At 51.9% G+C, this 17532-nt stretch overlaps 2 protein-coding genes across 2 annotated transcripts; one reads left to right on the forward strand and one right to left on the reverse strand.

The window, feature by feature from the left end:
- Positions 1-2988: 2988 nt before the first annotated feature.
- On the reverse strand, positions 2989-5865 carry C8Q71DRAFT_723788 (uncharacterized protein; the record flags this gene model as incomplete). Its single annotated transcript, XM_047921600.1, has 1 exon — positions 2989-5865. The coding sequence occupies one exon, from the start codon at positions 5863-5865 to the stop codon at positions 2989-2991; it is 2877 nt and encodes a 958-aa protein (XP_047778907.1).
- Positions 5866-14317: 8452 nt separating this feature from the next.
- Positions 14318-16868, forward strand: C8Q71DRAFT_723789 (uncharacterized protein; the record flags this gene model as incomplete). The annotated part of the gene is made up of 16 exons (XM_047921601.1): positions 14318-14477; positions 14542-14584; positions 14636-14653; positions 14703-14756; positions 14812-14859; positions 14906-14929; positions 14980-15057; positions 15107-15250; positions 15302-15340; positions 15388-15441; positions 15495-15569; positions 15620-15706; positions 15759-15817; positions 15869-16363; positions 16424-16579; positions 16801-16868. The coding sequence occupies 16 exons, from the start codon at positions 14318-14320 to the stop codon at positions 16866-16868; spliced, it is 1602 nt and encodes a 533-aa protein (XP_047778908.1).
- Positions 16869-17532: the final 664 nt, after the last annotated feature.

A 17532-nucleotide genomic window follows, 5' to 3' on the forward strand; every position in this document is an offset into this window, starting at 1 on the left:
GTCTTTGGACTTGGACTTATGCTCGGTACGTCTCTTCTCCTCTTTACGCTTCCTCGCGCCCTCATGATCTGGGCAATCTGCCTGGTATCCTAGCTTATTGCACTTCCAGCAGTTGGGCAGGGGTTGCTTGCCCTTCCCTTTCGGCTTCTGGAACTTCCCGTGCAAGGCCGTCTCCTCAGCGCGAGACTTTATGCACCAATCTTCGTCCAAGATCCGAGCAATCAACTCCGTGTAATCCTTCAGGCCGGTGCGGTAGTCAATGGCGGCTGTGAATGTATTCCACGACTCCGGGAGCGCGGTGAGTAATGAGATTGAGAACTCCTCCTCCAAGACCGTTTGCTGAAGCGTCAGCAGGTTGTCCCGGTAACCCGTCATCTGTCGAATGAACTCTTCGACATCCTGATCTTCCGTGCATGCTGCGCGGAACATCTTGCGGCGCGCTTGGACAATTGCGAGAATGCCCTGCGCCTCGTACATCGTCTCGAGCTTCTTCCACGCATCATGGCTTGTCAGCACTGTCTTGACGTAGATAAGCACCTTATGGGCTACCCGCCGCCGAATCGTGGTAAGTGCTTTGTGATCCTTCGCCTTCCAGCCACTGATCTCCTTCTCTTTTGCTGCCTTCTCCTCAGCCTTCGCATTTGCTGCCAATGGCAATGGGCATGTGAGGTCGCCACTCACGTAGTCCCACAAATCCGCGTCGATCAAGATATCCGAGAGGCGTACCTTCCAGGTCTGCCAGTTCTCGGCACCAGCAAGTGCGTTGATCTTGTAGCGGAGTACTGATGATTCGGCCATAGTAATGTCACGGTTCTAGGAGTGGAGGATGAAGAAGATCACAAGCAGAGATTAGAAATGAAGGTAAGTCTTGATAGTCTTCGGTCAGAGCTTTGAAGCAGGGCTCATAACCTGTTGCAGTTCGAAGATGTCGCACAGCGGGTAGAACCTCCCCTCCCTTTGAAAGGAGTCAGGGATCTATTTATGGTGCTTGTCCCCTTCTATACATTGATAAGTACTCATTCCTCATTCATATTCTTCGTGTGTGTTGGGTTGATAGTTGTTCTGGCTGACAGGTGTAGGTTGTGTGCATGATGTTACAATAATATGGGGGCGAGTGAATGCAATATTTGCGACAAAGAGGGGGGGTTACAATAGCAGCTTGTGATGACTTGGATGTGCTCAATACATTCCCAAGTGCTCCTCCACCTGCAAGCACACTTTGTGTGTGGCCAGCATCATGTCCACACCCCGCTCCCACAAGTTGTCATCCCATCCAAGGATACTTGAATCCTTGGGATAATCGTATGGCTGATAGTAGAAGTAATCAGTCAAAACTTGACTGAAGTAGTCAGCGTACGCAGACATGTACTTGTGCATGCCATTTGGGAGGCGGACCACCTAGGTCTTGCACAGACCGCTGCTTGAACGTGTCAGCAGCTAAGGGTGCTATGGGTAATAGATCTTTACTAGGTCTTGCAGATATGCGCAGTGTTTGCAACTCTGCCATCAACCTTCTTCCACTTTCAATGCACACTCAGAGCCCAATTGAGGGCAACTTTTGGTCCTTGTGGCATCAGGGAGATCGAGCAAGAGTGGGTGCCTTCGTTGCAAGGTAGAGGAATTGCCGGCCTGACCGAGTCGAAGGCTGGGAGGGACAGGCGGCGGCTGCGGACTGGGCACCACTGCATTGTGGACGTCAAAGTTAGGGATGTTTGGATAGCAGTGATGGGGGTTTTTATATAGTGATGTGCTTCTTGTACATGCGTCGAATGCTTCCATTGGAACACATGTATCAATTCCAATCATTATGGCAGTTGGTGTCTATTGGTACAGTCTAGAATGAGCTGTTGTCCAACTGCCAGTCATACCCCCCTCTGTGTAAGAGTTCGTGGGCTTGGAACCCTTGATTGGGGGGCCGGGCTGCCCGTGAACTTGACGTTTGGTGGTCGCGGCGCGACCGGGGAGAATGTCGTGGCTTCGTGAGGTCGTGAGCGAGGCGAGGAGCTCCCGCTAGCGTCGTTGCAGGGCGAGGAGCCTAGCGCGTGGGTTGGTGAGTCCTAGGTCGGGCGAGGAGCCAGGCCGAGGGCGTGTCCTAGACAAGGGCGAGGAGCCGTGTCGAGGGGGAGTCCTGGACGCAGGCGAGGAGCCTTGTCTAGGATTGGTCCTAGGCGTGGCGAGGAGCGCAGGCCGAGGAGGGCTGAACGTACTCAGATGGCGCGGGGTTCGCACACAGACGATGTGGTAGTTCAGGTGTAAGAATATATTACTTCCCAATTAGGAAGGCAGATGGCTAAGTATGGACAATCTAATCTAATCTACACTATACGGTTCATAATCTTATCTACTAGGGCAGGCATAGTATTGCCTACCCGTCACAGAGCCCCCCATTATGAAGTGTGTAGTGTGAAGGTGAGGGGACAAATGAGTGCAGATAGAAGAAGTAAATGTGAGTGTAGAATAGAGGGTGAAAAAAGAACAAGAGATAAGAAAAAAAAATTTGGCAGTAAACTGCGGCTCCGCCACGCAGAGGCTGAGCTGTCCCGCACGCACCACATCCGAGCATCCATCCCTGCCGCGCATCAGCCAAGACGCACAGGCAACCATCGGCGACGTCCTCGCATGCTCAGCTAGATCCCCGCATGCTCCACTAACCTCCCTTGCCCATAGCAGCCTTGCCCTCTTCCCTACACAGAGGACGTGCTCTCCTGCTTGTACAGCGTCCCGAGCTATCATCCTCGCAAAGGGTCTGCACATCCCTCGGGCTAGGGTCGGCTAGGCCCTGGCATAGCTGCCCTAGGGCCCTCTCCTCCCCTACCCCCCCTACTGCCCCCCAATCTCGAGTCGGAAGGATCCGGTCAGTGAGTTTCGGCTCGGGATTTTGTCGAGAAGGGTAGTGAGGGTAGAGGAGAGGAGTTAAGGGTGGGTGGGCTGGGACAAGACAGAGGTGTTGGGAGTGCTGCCCCCCAGGATTCAGACAAGGCGTGGGGATCACACACTTGCCAGAGCCTGAGGTTTCCGCAGGAAACTACTCCAGAACCGCGCGAGGTTTTCGCATTGCGGAGGGAGACCAGAGGATTCCGTGTCGGCGGGTAGGCTGATTGCTTGGGAAGGCGCGGAGCTGCGCATGTCCGTCGAGACCGAGGGCGAACAAGCGGAGGGTGGGCAGGCATCGAGCATACCCGGCATCGATGGCGAGGGAGGGGAGTGTCTCCCACGCAAACCGTCATGGCGGTTAGTACTCGCCACGGGGAGTGCGCTGCTCGGGTGAATCGACGTGCTCGCCTGCACGGATCGCAAGCTGGCTTCGAACTCTTGGCCCGTGCGCGCCGGGGCTGGCCAATGTTCGCGCGGCGTAGTGTTGTCATTGGGCCGGTTCTGGCGCGGCGCGCCGGAGGAGCGCGTCTCGCGAGAAGCTTCACCTGAAGGTTGAGCAACTTCACGCTGGGCGCGGGCGCAGAGATCCTCGCGTGTCGCATCAGTCGGGGCCGGCCGACCGTGAGGAGAGCGGAAGGATCGCTCGTCCCCGCAGTCAATCGGAGGGAGTGTGCACATGCGCGCAGGCCGGTTGGACGCAGCGGTTTGTACGCCGTTCGAAAGCGAGTGCAAGGAAGGGCGCGAGCACGAGCGCGTGGGCGCCGGAGGGTGATGGGCGTGTTTGGAGGGAGCGTGCGCGTCGATTGCAGGCGCTGGTCTGCGAGTCGAGGTGGAGCCGGACACGTCGAGGGAGAGGGCGTAAGTGTGGGCTTGCTCACCCTTGCGTGCTGAGGTGGGGGATAAGGAGAGGCTACCGAGCGCATGTTGAGCTGGCACAGCTCGGCAGCCCTCCCGTAGGGCGCTCGAGATTGACGTCTCGCGGGTGGTCGAGGAACCGGGGCGAGAAGTCGCGGCCAAACGCGCGGAGCTGCGGGAGGCAGGCACGTCGCGTTCGCGGGGCGCGTGCATCGTAGGCGCAGTGGTAGGGCCGCGGAACGAGGGCGCGCCAGTGCGAGGATTGCGCGTCGGCTGGGGCGCGTCGGCCGGAGGGACGGGCGCGCGGTGCGCACGCGGGAGCGCCGTTGTTGGAGGGACGGGCGTGTTTGGCCAACGATCCGGTGACCACCTTGCTTGATGCGCTCTCCAAGCTGCCTCGGCGGCTTGGTTCTTGCGCTCGTGGTGCGCGCGTACCTCGACTCGCGCGCGCGAGCGCGGTGAGAGAGCGTCGTCGGCGGACGGACGCTCGGGCAATGGAGCGTTGAGCGGGAAAGGACGAGCGGGCGAGTTGTCATGTTGCGCGAGAGCGCGTTCTCGTTGACGTTGCTCGAACGCCTGGGCTTGAGCCGCGAAGTACGCGTGCACATCGGCTCGCCCCTGCGAGCACGGCGAGAGGGTGCGCGTGGGTGGCTTGGGCGGTGGAGCGTCGTGCGCGTGTTCAATGGGCGCGCGCTTGTTGGACGAGTGGCGAGGGAGGGACGCAGAGGCGGGCGCCGCCAGGCCGCGGGACGAAAGCGCATCAGCTCGAGGATCGCGCGTCGGCAGGGGCACGTCGTCAGGGAGCACGCGCGCGCGTTCCACGAGCGTGCGCGTGTCGTGCAAGAGGGCGGATGCGAGCGAGGCCGCCCCGTACAGACGCGTCGGCGTGACTTGTACGACGGCGGTGGGCTCCGTCAAGTAACTCGCCAGGCGAGCCCTCCACGCCGCTTCTGCAGCCAGTGCTTCGTGTTCGTGGTGCGCGCGTACCACGACTCGGGCGTGCGAGCGCGGCGAGAGAGCGCCGGAGGTGGGCGGAAGCTCGGGCGGGGGAGCCTCGAGCGCGAGGGGGCGCGCGTGCGAAGCGGGCGCAGGCGCAACGCCGCAAGACGGGGACGCGTCGTCCACAGGGCGTCGCGAGCGCAGAAGCGCGTCGGACGAGGGCGCGCCGACGCGAGGACCGTGTGTCGGATGGATTGTGTCGGCAGGTGGGGTACGCGCGCGGTGCGCCGGAGGAGCGGGCGACGGCAAGGGGCGGCGGGCGCGTTCGACGGGGACGCGCGGGTCGAGCGAGAGCGGGCGCGCAGGTCGTGCGCGTGGAGCGGGCGGAGAGGAGAGTGGGGGAGGCAGGTAGATGTGGGTAGTACTCACCGAAGCCTCCCTGCTCGCTCCGCCGTGTCTCCTCTCGGCCGTTCGCCCGGCTGACTCCTCTCCGGGCAGCTCCTCCTGCGGTCCTCCGCGGTGGTTCGTACTCGCGGCGCGTGGCGCCCCCGTCCGGTGCCCCGGGAGGTTCGTGCGCGCAGTTTGCGCGGCGGCTTCGCGCTCGCGTTCAGAATGGAACGCGCGCGTCCGGGCCTCCTCGTACCGGCGCGGCGAGACCTCGCGAGTCGACGCCGCGTCGCGTTGCGCGTGGGCGTGGGCCGTCTCGTTGCGCGTCGCGCTGCGGGGCGGTCGGTCGTCTTCGCGTCGAGAGCGCGCGCCAGCGCGATGGTCTTCGCTCGCGGCGTGGGCGAGGGCCTGTTGGCTGCGAGGAGAGCGGAGCCATCGCTCGTCCTCGCAGCGCGGTTGGCGTGTCGAGCAAGCGGCGGGGTGCGAGAGAGGCTGAGGAGGCTGAGGGGGATCGCTGCGCGAGTCGACGGGATGGTCGAGCGCTGAGGGCCGCGCGTTCCACGCGCTCGGGCGCTCGGGCGATCTCGCGGTTCCCACGGGCCTCCGAACGGGCGCAGTGGGCGCGACGAGTGCTGGCGAGTCGCGGGGAGTGGCGGAAGGAGGTGTCGGGTAGCCTCGAGGCGCGGTCGTCGAGGAGAGGGTGCTGGCACCGAGCACGCGCGCACTCTTCGACGACGACGCGTGCTGGAGCTGCCGAATAGGTGACAGGGCGTCCCAATGGGATCGCGAGAGCCACGTCGTCGAAGGCATTAGGTTAGAATGAGTATAGGACAGTTAGAACAAGAATAGAGAAGGTTCGAATATACGAGGGAGTTCACAGGGCAGTGGACCGGTCCCCTGAGTGTCCACCAATGTAAGAGTTCGTGGGCTTGGAACCCTTGATTGGGGGGCCGGGCTGCCCGTGAACTTGACGTTTGGTGGTCGCGGCGCGACCGGGGAGAATGTCGTGGCTTCGTGAGGTCGTGAGCGAGGCGAGGAGCTCCCGCTAGCGTCGTTGCAGGGCGAGGAGCCTAGCGCGTGGGTTGGTGAGTCCTAGGTCGGGCGAGGAGCCAGGCCGAGGGCGTGTCCTAGACAAGGGCGAGGAGCCGTGTCGAGGGGGAGTCCTGGACGCAGGCGAGGAGCCTTGTCTAGGATTGGTCCTAGGCGTGGCGAGGAGCACAGGCCGAGGAGGGCTGAACGTACTCGGATGGCGCGGGGTTCGCACACAGACGATGTGGTAGTTCAGGTGTAAGAATAGATTACTTCCCAATTAGGAAGGCAGATGGCTAAGTATGGACAATCTAATCTAATCTACACTATACGGTTCATAATCTTATCTACTAGGGCAGGCATAGTATTGCCTACCCGTCACACTCTGCTGGTACTGTAACTGAAATACTGTTTGTACTGGAACTCCGACCTTCCCCACGGAGTGACCACCACCAATTGCCAGGTGACCATGGTCGTCACAAGGTTGAGTTGGATGCTCGCGCGCATCTCGCGGTTGGCGCATCGGTTGTAGTGCGCCCACGTGAACTTCACTCCATCAGGCAGGACATGGATCCGTTCTTTGTAGAATGTCCAAGATTGCACTAAGTCATTTCAGGAGCCAGCTGAGAAATCACCTAAGCCTACATGGTCCAGTGCAATGGATTGTCAGCTTGTCCATAATCTTTGAAGTAGGTGGTTGCATCACACTGACAATTTGTCCAGATCTCTAGCCCAACCATCCCGATTGGCATCTCCCGGGACACAACTCCCTCAAATGGTTTGATGAAGTGGATGATTGGTTGCATAGTCATGGTTGGCCTGGGTGCTAGGAGAATATAGGGCATGGCGCGTGGTATAAGAGGCGGGATAGGTAGGGCTGAGTCACAGCACAGAGTAAGGTCATGAGGGACACATTGTGGTTGGGGTGTGCATGAGTATGGCCCTTCATAAATATATAGTGATAGGCCCTGCATCTGCCTGCAGACCTGCTAACACATGTTGGGATGACAGCTTGGGCCTTAGCTTCACAAAGCTTCACAGGCCATAAGTCTTCAGTGCTGTGTGGATCGAGGAACTTGAAGTCCGAGAACAACAGAATGTGTTTGTGGTGTGGCTGGGTCGGCAGATTTGATCACTGATCCGCGTCTTGATGAAGTCATGTGGGGGTCATTGAGGCGTGGCCACCATGTTGTCTGGTTGTCTTGTCTTGTGGCTTGCATCAACAGACTGTGTCCACATAATTGAGGTCTGTGTACATGTAATTGAGGTAAGTGGCACATTGTCTGCTGTAGGTATGAAATTAATTCCTGTAGGGTCTGTACTTTGCTGGCTCCGATTGAAGAGCAATAAGAGTGCATTGAGTGGGGAGGGGGTTTGTCCCTTGGGTGTGCACATCAAGGTGAGTACCTCATAACTTGCCAAATTTGTTGTGTCTTTCACTGACTTTGTGATCGTTGATTGCATGCTGTCAGCAATATCTGCACTTGCAATTCCACTCATGCATTTGGTGCAAGTGTGCAATGTCGTTGATGGGATAGATCATAGGACCTGTTTGTGGGGGTGCTGTTCCACTGCATCCCAGGCTGCAGAGCAGCCAGGTCTTCAGTAAGTTGTCGTACAATATGTCCTTGCCATGTTTGTGCCCCTGCTTCCATTCTTTGGCATAGGTTGGCCAGTTGTTGTGGGTGCACGCTGACACCGTGGGCTTGTCTTCATTCTTGGTGAGTGCCAGTTAGTCCGTGCCAGACAGCTGGGTCATACACGCTGTTAGCGTCACCTTCTGGTGCAACTAACAGCTCGTGCTGCACTTCTAGTTCTTGGTTCTTGAATAGTAAGCAGGTTCCATCTGATTGTTCATTGATGCTAATGTAGTTCCCTCTCTGTCAGGGGCATCCTAGCAGGAGATTGAGGGGCACCCGCCTGCCGATGTATAGATTCGCAGTGGTGTGTACCTTCCCACACTTGAGTGGGACATTCTTGACTAATCCGTGTAGTGCTCCAGTGCCGCCATTTGTGTCATTCATGTGGCATGAGCGCACCATGTCTAATGGCCTTTGTATGTGAGTCCTCCAGATTTTTTAGCTTGCGATATTGAGTTGTGACCCAGTGTCAATGATCGCTGCTATTGGCCGTTCATTGACCTCCATTTGTAGATATATCAATGCACCCTTAGATCTTGGAACAAACACAGCCGCGACCACAGTCTTTGGAGGCAGCTTGGGATTGAGGACTTCTTGAAGGTGAGCTGACATTTCTTTCAATATTCTGAATATCTTGCCTATGGGTAACATCACCGGCATGTTCAGGACTTTTGCTAACACCTGCCAGGGATCAACATGGGCCTGGACGAGGCTCTGGCATTGCATCTGCTTTGCTCCTTTGGTCTTAGATGGTCTGGTATGTTTTTCTGTTGATTCTTTCTCACTGGTGGCTGACATTTCCGCGTGGTTGATTGAGTCTTCCATTATAGTGTCATCATTGTTGGGATTGAACTGGTGAGGCACAGTATCCACCAGCTGGATACATGGAGCGGGGGCAGGGCTGTTGTCTGGTCTGGCTGCGGTGGGTTGAGTGGCTCGATTGCCCCAATGATCTTGGATTGGTGGGGCCTGATTGCTGCAAAGTCGCGCTGACAATCATGGGGCAGTGGGGGTGTTATTCGTGGCTGTGTTAAGATGTGGTGGTTGGTCCCTCCTGACATTGTGGGGCTGTACTATCCGCAGTTTATTTGTACCTCAACTGGTGGGATATGCCCTTGTATGGCTTGTTCTCGGGCTTTGTGTGTAGTTGTCTTCCTGTGTTCAGTGCTCATAGTGATTCCTTTGTCCTGTTGGACTGAGCCTACCAGCATTTTGGTACCCAGGTTTGCTTCATCATCATCATACTCTTCAATTGTTGTCTGCGCATAGTAGGTGATCTGAGGGTCCGTAGTAATGAAGTTGCTGCTTGGTGTGCCTTGCTGCTTGATTGCGGACATGAATGTCTCATTTGTGTTGTGGAATATGCATGTTCAGTCTTTCATGACCAACTGTCTGCTAGCACCACATGTGATGATGTCTTTGGCAAGCTGATCATTTATTTTGGGGCAGGCATTCATTCCATGTCCTGTTTCATATTGTATGCATGACTTTTGAGGAGAGTGACATCAGCGACTGTTTGACTATAGCGAGTGGAGGGATTAGGTATCCAGGGTATAGTGAGATTAACCCAGACTATCTAGTTATGAGATTATGCTTGTGCTACCATTCACATCATTGCTGCCAAGCGCTCATTGAGAGTCTGCAGGTTTTCCTTGTTTGTTACTTCATCCTCTGCATCCGCAGTGAGCTGTGCCCCCATTTCTTCCATTGCTGTCAGCCGCTGGTCAAGGTTCTGCAGGATTTCTTCTTCAGTCATCTCTTCATTTGCTTCTGTTGTCAGCTGCATCCACCTTTCCTCCATTGCCGTCAGTCGCTGGTCAAAGGTCTCCAGGATTTCTTCACCTGTCACCCCTTTGTAGGCCTCTGCTGGCATGCACTCAAAAGGCATGGCCTGGGAGTCAACCATGTCCACCTCTACTGATTCCTGATCCGTTGTGCTGAAGTCATGTCCACTGTCATTGCTGCTGCCGGTAGTGTTGCAGTAGTCTCAATAGTGCCTGCTATTCATTCACAAACATACTATTGGCATTGTTACAAGTGGTCCTGTCTACGTAAAAGGACAAGAATGGGTTCTGTATGGGCACTGCAGTGGCTGATTTGACCCAATACAGATACTAGGGCCCAGCTATGTTGTGTGTGGGTTGAGCTGTTGACATAACAGCAGTGGCAGTATGGTTGGTGATGGGTGTGGGGGCAGACATAGCGGCAGGAATTGTGATGTCAGGGGAGGATCAATGTTGTGGTGTTATGGAAGTGTGACTTTAATGATAGATGTAGACATCTGTCTAGGAAAATTGCCCTTGTTAAGCGCTCTTGTCTAGTGCTTGGTGGCATTTGCTCTGATGTCCAATCATCATCTGAGTGACACCTGCAGCTTTTGTTCATGATGTGATGTCTGCATTGATACTCCTTCATTATGAGTACCCTGAGTCAAACAGTTTGGGCTCAGGACAGCATGCACGCAGTGTTTGGCATGGTAGACGGCTTCAGCCCCGTCCAGGCAGGCAAGTCAATGGCAATAGTGGTCTGTGGGAAGGTCAATGGGTAACATCATGGGTGTGCAATCCAGCAACACAGTGAGTGGCAGGCATTCACAGGCTGCCCCAGAGCCTTGCTTGGTATAGACCCCCCAAGCAGGCCAATTGTGAGAACAAGTGAAAATCAATACAGCAAGCGCGAGTGTCCTGGGTGTGGGCAATGCCCAAAGGGCAATTGCGTGAGGTAAATACGTCAGAAACTCATGTATACATACTCCTCCCCCCTATCCATGCCAGTCAGATACAATCATGGCCGAGCTTGCGAGCTTGCCACAATCACGTGCTCCAACATCAGATACTATTGTGGCCAAGCTTGTGAGCTTGCCACAATTGTCTGTTCCAGCACTGATTGGCCAGGCATTGTACAGCTCAAAAACCCATATGCCACTGCACATGATGCAGTGGTTCAAATGATGTCAGAATTAATCATTTTATCAAAGGTATCAAACAAGGGTACAAAATCACTACACTGGGACCCACAAGAAAGCGCAAGTGAACCTGAAGAATCAGATTCAAGATCCAAATCAAGCGGAATTGATCAATGGGTGCAAGATTCATAGAAGTTTCCCTTCAATGCTAATCAAAATGCACTCTGTTATGGACTGGGATTGCTAACTTACCGAGTACTTACCTAGTAACAACCGTTGGTAGTTACGTAATCGTAGTCGCCTTAGTTAAGAAATGAATTGAGGATTATCTCGTTGTGAAGAGGATTAACACAACGATTTGAGTGATCGACTTATGAGGATTAGTCAATCGAGAATCGATTTAGCTCAACAAGTTCAAACACTAAGTCCGGAGTGGCACAGTAGTGCCTACGTTCTTAGTGAAGCCAAGAAACTTGGTTGATCAAAGTAAGTCGGTTAGGACCATAGTGAATAGAGCATTACAACAATAGTTGAGGATGCCACTAAGCACAAACCCGACTCTAACTGTAGATCGATGAAGCTTACTCTTACCGAACCCTTCAGAGTAGCGCAGGGCTATACTATTGAAGGGGTCAAGGTAGATCGACTTAGCGCACAGCTATAAGTATGATTGACCTTAGTATGTCCAGCGCGAGGCTATGGACAATTGAGTGGCTCACATCAATGGATTGAAGTTCAAGAGAGTGTTATTTGTCTGGTCACTACCACAGTGTTTAAATACATACAAAATGTACTAGAATATTCTACGAGAGAACAGTAACCTTTCCAACGTCCTCGGTCGAGTACCCGTATACTCATTGTTCTTAGACCGAACTGATCGGCTTTAGTTCAGTCACCCTTGCCGAGTCTGGACAAGTTGATCCTCGACCGAGCGATCTCCAGGATCAGCTGACACTGACTCTAAAGGGTAAGTAAGGTCTTGTACCGGAAAGGAAGGTCTTCGCCGTAAGTCACGTGTCAGCGCTAACCGCTTTGACAGGCTTTTGCGACTTAGGCAATCCTCTTGACGTTAGGCCTACCTAACACACTCACACGCTGTCACACATGGCACATGAGGAACATATGGGGTGGGAATGTAGGACACAGTGGACTCTGAGCTCATTGTAGTAGTGTGTGAGGTAGTGGGGTGTGATGGTGGGTGTTGACCTGAATCATCAGGTATATGTGATGCGCCATGTGTGACAGCATGGGAGCGCATCTTGATTAGCATAGAAGGGAAGCTTCTGCTAATCTGACACCCATTCATAAGTTCCACTTGATTCAGATCTTGAGTCTGATTCTTCAGATTCACTTGCACTTTCTTGTGGGTCCCAGTGTAGTGATTTTGTACCCTTGTTTGATACCTTTGATAAAATGATTAATTCTAATATCATTTGAACCACTGCATCATGTGCAGCGGCATATGGGTTTTTGAGCTGTACAATGCCTGGCCAATCAGTGTTGGAACAGACAATTGTGGCAAGCTCACAAGCTCGGCCACAATAGTATCTGATGTTGGAGCACGTGATTGTGGCAAGCTCACAAGCTCGGCCATGATTGTATCTGACTGGCATGGATAGGGGGGAGGAGTTCAGAATCGTCCGCTGTGTCTTATGTTCCCACCCCGTACGTTCCTCCTGGCCACTGGCCTCACATCACTGGAATCTTCCATAACCACGACCACATGATCCTTAACCCTGACTTCTTCTCTGAGGTCCCTATCGAGTACCTCGTGCTCGCACGGCTTGGGTATGAGACGTGCAACATGCGTCTGTATCCCCACACCTCAGTCCTCATCCTTGACATTGTGTGCGTCAAATTTGCCTCATCAGTCCTCCGGCCGTATGGATGGGTTGTCAGGGACATCTATGGTCCAGTCCACCTCACGCGGCTGATACGCTCTGCATGGTGCAATGTGCTGGCCTTCCAAGGCTGGTGTCTTGACCTTGCCTATCAGGCGGACACCAGCAACCATGCCAATTTCAACCCCTGTATCATATACCTTCCCCACTCTTGCTTCATGGAGCCAGTTGTTCCACAACCTGCGCGTACCTGGATGTACATCTGGGAATCAGTCATCAGTTGCTTCAAGTCCATGAGCTGGTACATTCTTTACATTTCTCCACCCCTCATGGCAACAAGGACATTGCATTCTAAACATGGGGTGGATGCCCAACGTGCAAAGATCATTGCTAATGAAAAACATGTACCAGCATTTGCAGTCATGATGAAGATACTGTCTTTGACTCAGAGGTTGAGATGGGCAGCATGGGGGAGAGTGGTGAGATGGGTATCTGAGGACCACATTGCTTTATTTGTATAATTCATGGACTACATAATAGACAATGACTGCAGTTTGGATGATCTTATTTGAGGGAACAAATAAGTGAGTAATATACTTCAGTAATATGAACAATGCTACTGCACTTTTGAGAGATGTTCCATCATGTCCTGACATATAATGCTACTGTCATATTCCTATTTCCCAGTGTACGCAACACACCTGTCTCTGTTGCTTTCAGTTGTCCCTCATTTGTACATTTTTTACCTGTCTCTCTTCCATCATTGAACCATATTTTTCCATCTGTTGAGATAATGTGGCAGGTGAAATGAAATCCTCCAAAATAAATTACTCCCACCAGATGGTAATCCACTTGGCCTTGTAAAGTGGGCAATGTGAGCTGCTTACTGAGTTTTGTATTGTCTGCTTGGTATACATTGAATGCCATGAAAATGGGTGCTTGCAGAACTGTACATTCATGGATCATAGTTGCATTGCAGACTCTGCATCTGTCAGGCAACCTATGTTTCAAGGCTGCCTTAATCCATTGGGCCATAGTCCGGATCTCTGATGGACAGCCACGTGCTATTCTAGAATTCCATAGTGTTGCATCCAGTGCCCAGAGCTTGGTACAGGCTGTGATTTCATGTTCAACAACATGACATGATGAACAACAGTCAGATTCATGATAGGTTGGGGCTTGGCTTGCAATAACAGCTTTGCAGAGTGCATACAGGTCAGATCCAGCTGGGGCTATAATTGGGAATGACCCTGGGTCCTGTGCATGTAGCATTATATGCATGCTGTCCCTCACAGAGTCCAATTCCAGCTCATTGTTTCTGACCTTTTCCAACAACTCTGTGAACCTGGTTAATATTGCATTTTTGACCTTGATATCTTGTTCCCATATCATATTCTCCCTGTATATGTTGTGAAATATGCCAAATAGGGTATCAAATGCACAGCTGTATGTCTCATTATTCCAAGTGAAACATACAGGCTTCTGCAGGATGGTTGGACTTTGTCATCTATGATGACTTGAAATCCCTCAGTTTTATGTTGACTCCTAATGCACCTGTGTGTTGCCTGAGTTGTCAAATGTAGCTGTTGAGAGTGTATGCAGCAGTTCATGTAGGTGGCTGGCTTGTGCATCCAAGATATTGTGTATGCTTCTATTTCTGATGGCAACTATCCCCATCACACTGATCACACAATTGATGGGTCTCTGACTGATCCACTGATAGATAACTCACTCTTTGTATAAGTAGTCTGCATTTTGTCAAAGCAGCCCCAGTGCTTCACCTCACTCTACATATACAGTTCATCTGCAAAGGCTAAGGCCAGTGCTGCTGAAGTCCACCGCTTCATATGACCATGATGAAGCACGGGAAGCCAGAGGGATTGAGGGCACTGACGATTATCAAGACAATTATGATGAACATATTATTGAGCTTTCTGGTGACGAGGATGAACAGCAGGAGATACCAGATGTTGCTACTATTGTGTCCAGTGATGATGAGCCTGTTATGTAAATGGTTTGATGTAACCTCATTGATGCATTGCTGACAAAATGACATCTAGATCTAACAAAGGCCATGCCCATGGGTCAAGACTGAGAAGACGTCACTCCATCCTGTAAGTTGTCAGCAGCTATCCTGATGTGCTGTCTCTGTCATGTGTTTTTAGTGAGATGTCCAGGTCAAGGTGTGTAGACAGTGACTGGTTTCACTGAGCTGATATTCATGTCAAGTAGCCCTGAATGGGACACTGATCTTGTGGGTTCAACTCCGGATAGTCCCATCAAAAGGTATGTTCCAGAGCAGTACAATGGCAGCCTATTGACCATGCTCATTTATTCATAGGGCAAACCTGACGGGTCCGCCAGACACTCCGGCCACACCATCCCCAAGGTTTGAATGATTCATGTAGAAATATATGCATGCTGACCTTTAACAGCAAAGATAATGTGAGAGCCAAGCGGTAGGTTGTACGTTGTGTCATCGCAATGTCATCTGATCTTAGGAGTGTAGCATTGAGCGACCAAGTCCTGTTGCAGATGAAGAAGAGTCCCTGAAAGCATCACCAACCAAGAAGTCACGTACAACGGTGTAAGTTATGTTATCAGATTAGATGATCAACAGCTGACCATGTTTACAGCAATAAAGGCAAAGGCTGTGTTCATTGGGGGCAAACAGTAAATGGTCTCCATTTTGATGTGAACGGCATTGAACCTTTGGGTACCAGACTTGACACTGTTGTTGAGATACCAGAAGCCCTCAAGCGTGGGAAGCAACCATCTGGGTATGTCTTTTGTCTGAAAATAGAATCATGCTTCTGATGATCATCCAACAGAAAGGACAGAGATGATGCTGCTGGTGTTCCTGGTGCAGTGTGAGTTTCAACCGCTGTACTAATTATATATCCACATATACTGACAGGCTCATTAGCTACATGATGCCCAAGCTTGAGCTCTTTCCCCCTACAGGCAATGAGTGAGAGAAACTGCTTCACAGTATAGATGTACATTGTTGATATGCATCAACAGGCACTGCAAGCAATTGGACAAGGACAGTGTTGAGGGATGGCTTGAGAACACATATGCAGATATGTGGCCTATGCGGTATGTCAATGACCCAGCTCATGTATATTGTGCTCATCAATATGTTCAAGTAAACATGATGTTCCTGAGCATGCATTTGTTGAGACAAATCCTGTCATCAATGCATTCCAGGAACATGGCATTTATATCCACAGACAGTAAGTAAGACACACATATGTGCTATTATGCCCATTGATCCAATCAACACAGGAACTTCAAGCGCACTATCCAGTGGTCCTTCACTGGCAACTGGCTTGTCAAGCCTGCCCGTGCAAGCCCTAAGCATAAACTTCTCCGCTAGCCTACCTACACTTGTCCAGTCATCACCTTCAACGGCAATCCTGTCATCAACTTTACCCTGGGCCCTGTAGAGTTCAGCTATCTCATGGAGGGCCACCTCGACTACATTCATGATAGGTGGAGCAAGTGGATCACCATCATGCCATTTGCAGTGGAGCTTGATCTTGCATGGGGATTCTGGCGTGAGGTGCTGGGTCATGATAATCTGATGTTGGGATCCTTCAAGAAGGCTGAGGGATACATGTATGTCCATGAGCACCGTGCCAGCCAAGATATCTGGTCAGTATGGTATTACATTGATGTTGTTCATGCTAATACATCAATAGAGGAATCCCAATCCCGCCCATCATACTCACAAAAGTCCTTTGTTGACCTGACTAAGGTTGTCAAGAGCCCAATGAAGGACAAGGTGTCATCTCCATCATTCTCACCATCTCCCTCCAAGCACCCCAAGTCTTGCAGCAGGCCTGCGGAAATATCAAGCTCACAGGTAGCAGTGTCTTCAAACCAGAAGAGTACGTTCTTTGTGGCATAATGATCTTGATGGATACACTCTTATCTTTGTGATTTGACAGTACCCATCTGGGATGCCAGAGACTATTTTGAGCAGCAGGAGGCCTCTGTCTTTGACATGGAGACAATTGCGGCCAACTGTCCTATTGTGGAGAAGGAGCTTGCGCACCATTCTGTTGTGGCAGTGCTGCACACTGTGTCCACCTATGGACGTGTGGGTGAGCCTACCAATCTGTTGCTCAATGTTGCTGGTGTTGTCATCCTGGTTGGGAATGAGGCTCGGGGTAACTGATCATGTACTTATTGCAATGTGTATGCCTTATATGTGTATGACACTATGAACGTATGAATATGCTGCTATGCCTGAGGACATGTGTGCAATATGAACCAATCACATGCCACTGCTCAATGGACTGTGATGCATCTTGTGCCATTCCAGGTGTCTGTCATGAGCTGTTTGGTGGTAATGTTGCTACTACAGCTGATGAAAGCACAGAAGAACTGTGAAAGTAAAAAATGCAGATTGCATGGACAGCATCATGGTGGTTGGAGAAATGTTAGATGCCAAAATATGGTTGAACTTGATCACATGTGATGGAATTTTCATATCACATGACTTGTTCAAATTGCCTGTATGCAGGCAACATGATGTTTATCCTTGTCCATTGTGTGCTTGCAGATACACATCCCAAAACTTCTGCACCCTGTACAGGGATGGTTCAGGATAGCGCCATTACAAAAATGCTTCCAAAAAATCTGCATCCACTTGACATCCAAAACCCAACATTGTTCACACCCTTGGTTCAACTCATGGGCAGTTTTGTAGTGCCACGTGTCATGTTAGAACCTTTGGTCCAGCAGATTAAACTTGCCCTGTCCCGCAATATGATGTTTTCACATGACTACTCTGCAAAGATATCAGGGCTGCTTATACATCAACGTGCCCACTACAACTATGTGCAGTCATTTATGCAACATTTTGTCTATCATGAGCATATATTCAAAAAGATTGGTCAGCCCAACAAACAACAACCAGAAAATGTGGCAGTATGGGGGAGGAGCCAAGAGGCATGTAGCAGTGGAGCAATGGACTTGGTCCCAGCTCCAGCCATTTTGGGATGCATCTTATGATTTGCTGCCAGACCATTCCATGGCCGATGACTGCTTTTTG

This window comes from Rhodofomes roseus (genome assembly GCF_022264815.1).
Source record: "Rhodofomes roseus strain CIRM-BRFM 1785 chromosome Unknown C8Q71scaffold_10, whole genome shotgun sequence".
Lineage (NCBI taxonomy): Eukaryota > Fungi > Basidiomycota > Agaricomycetes > Polyporales > Fomitopsidaceae > Rhodofomes > Rhodofomes roseus.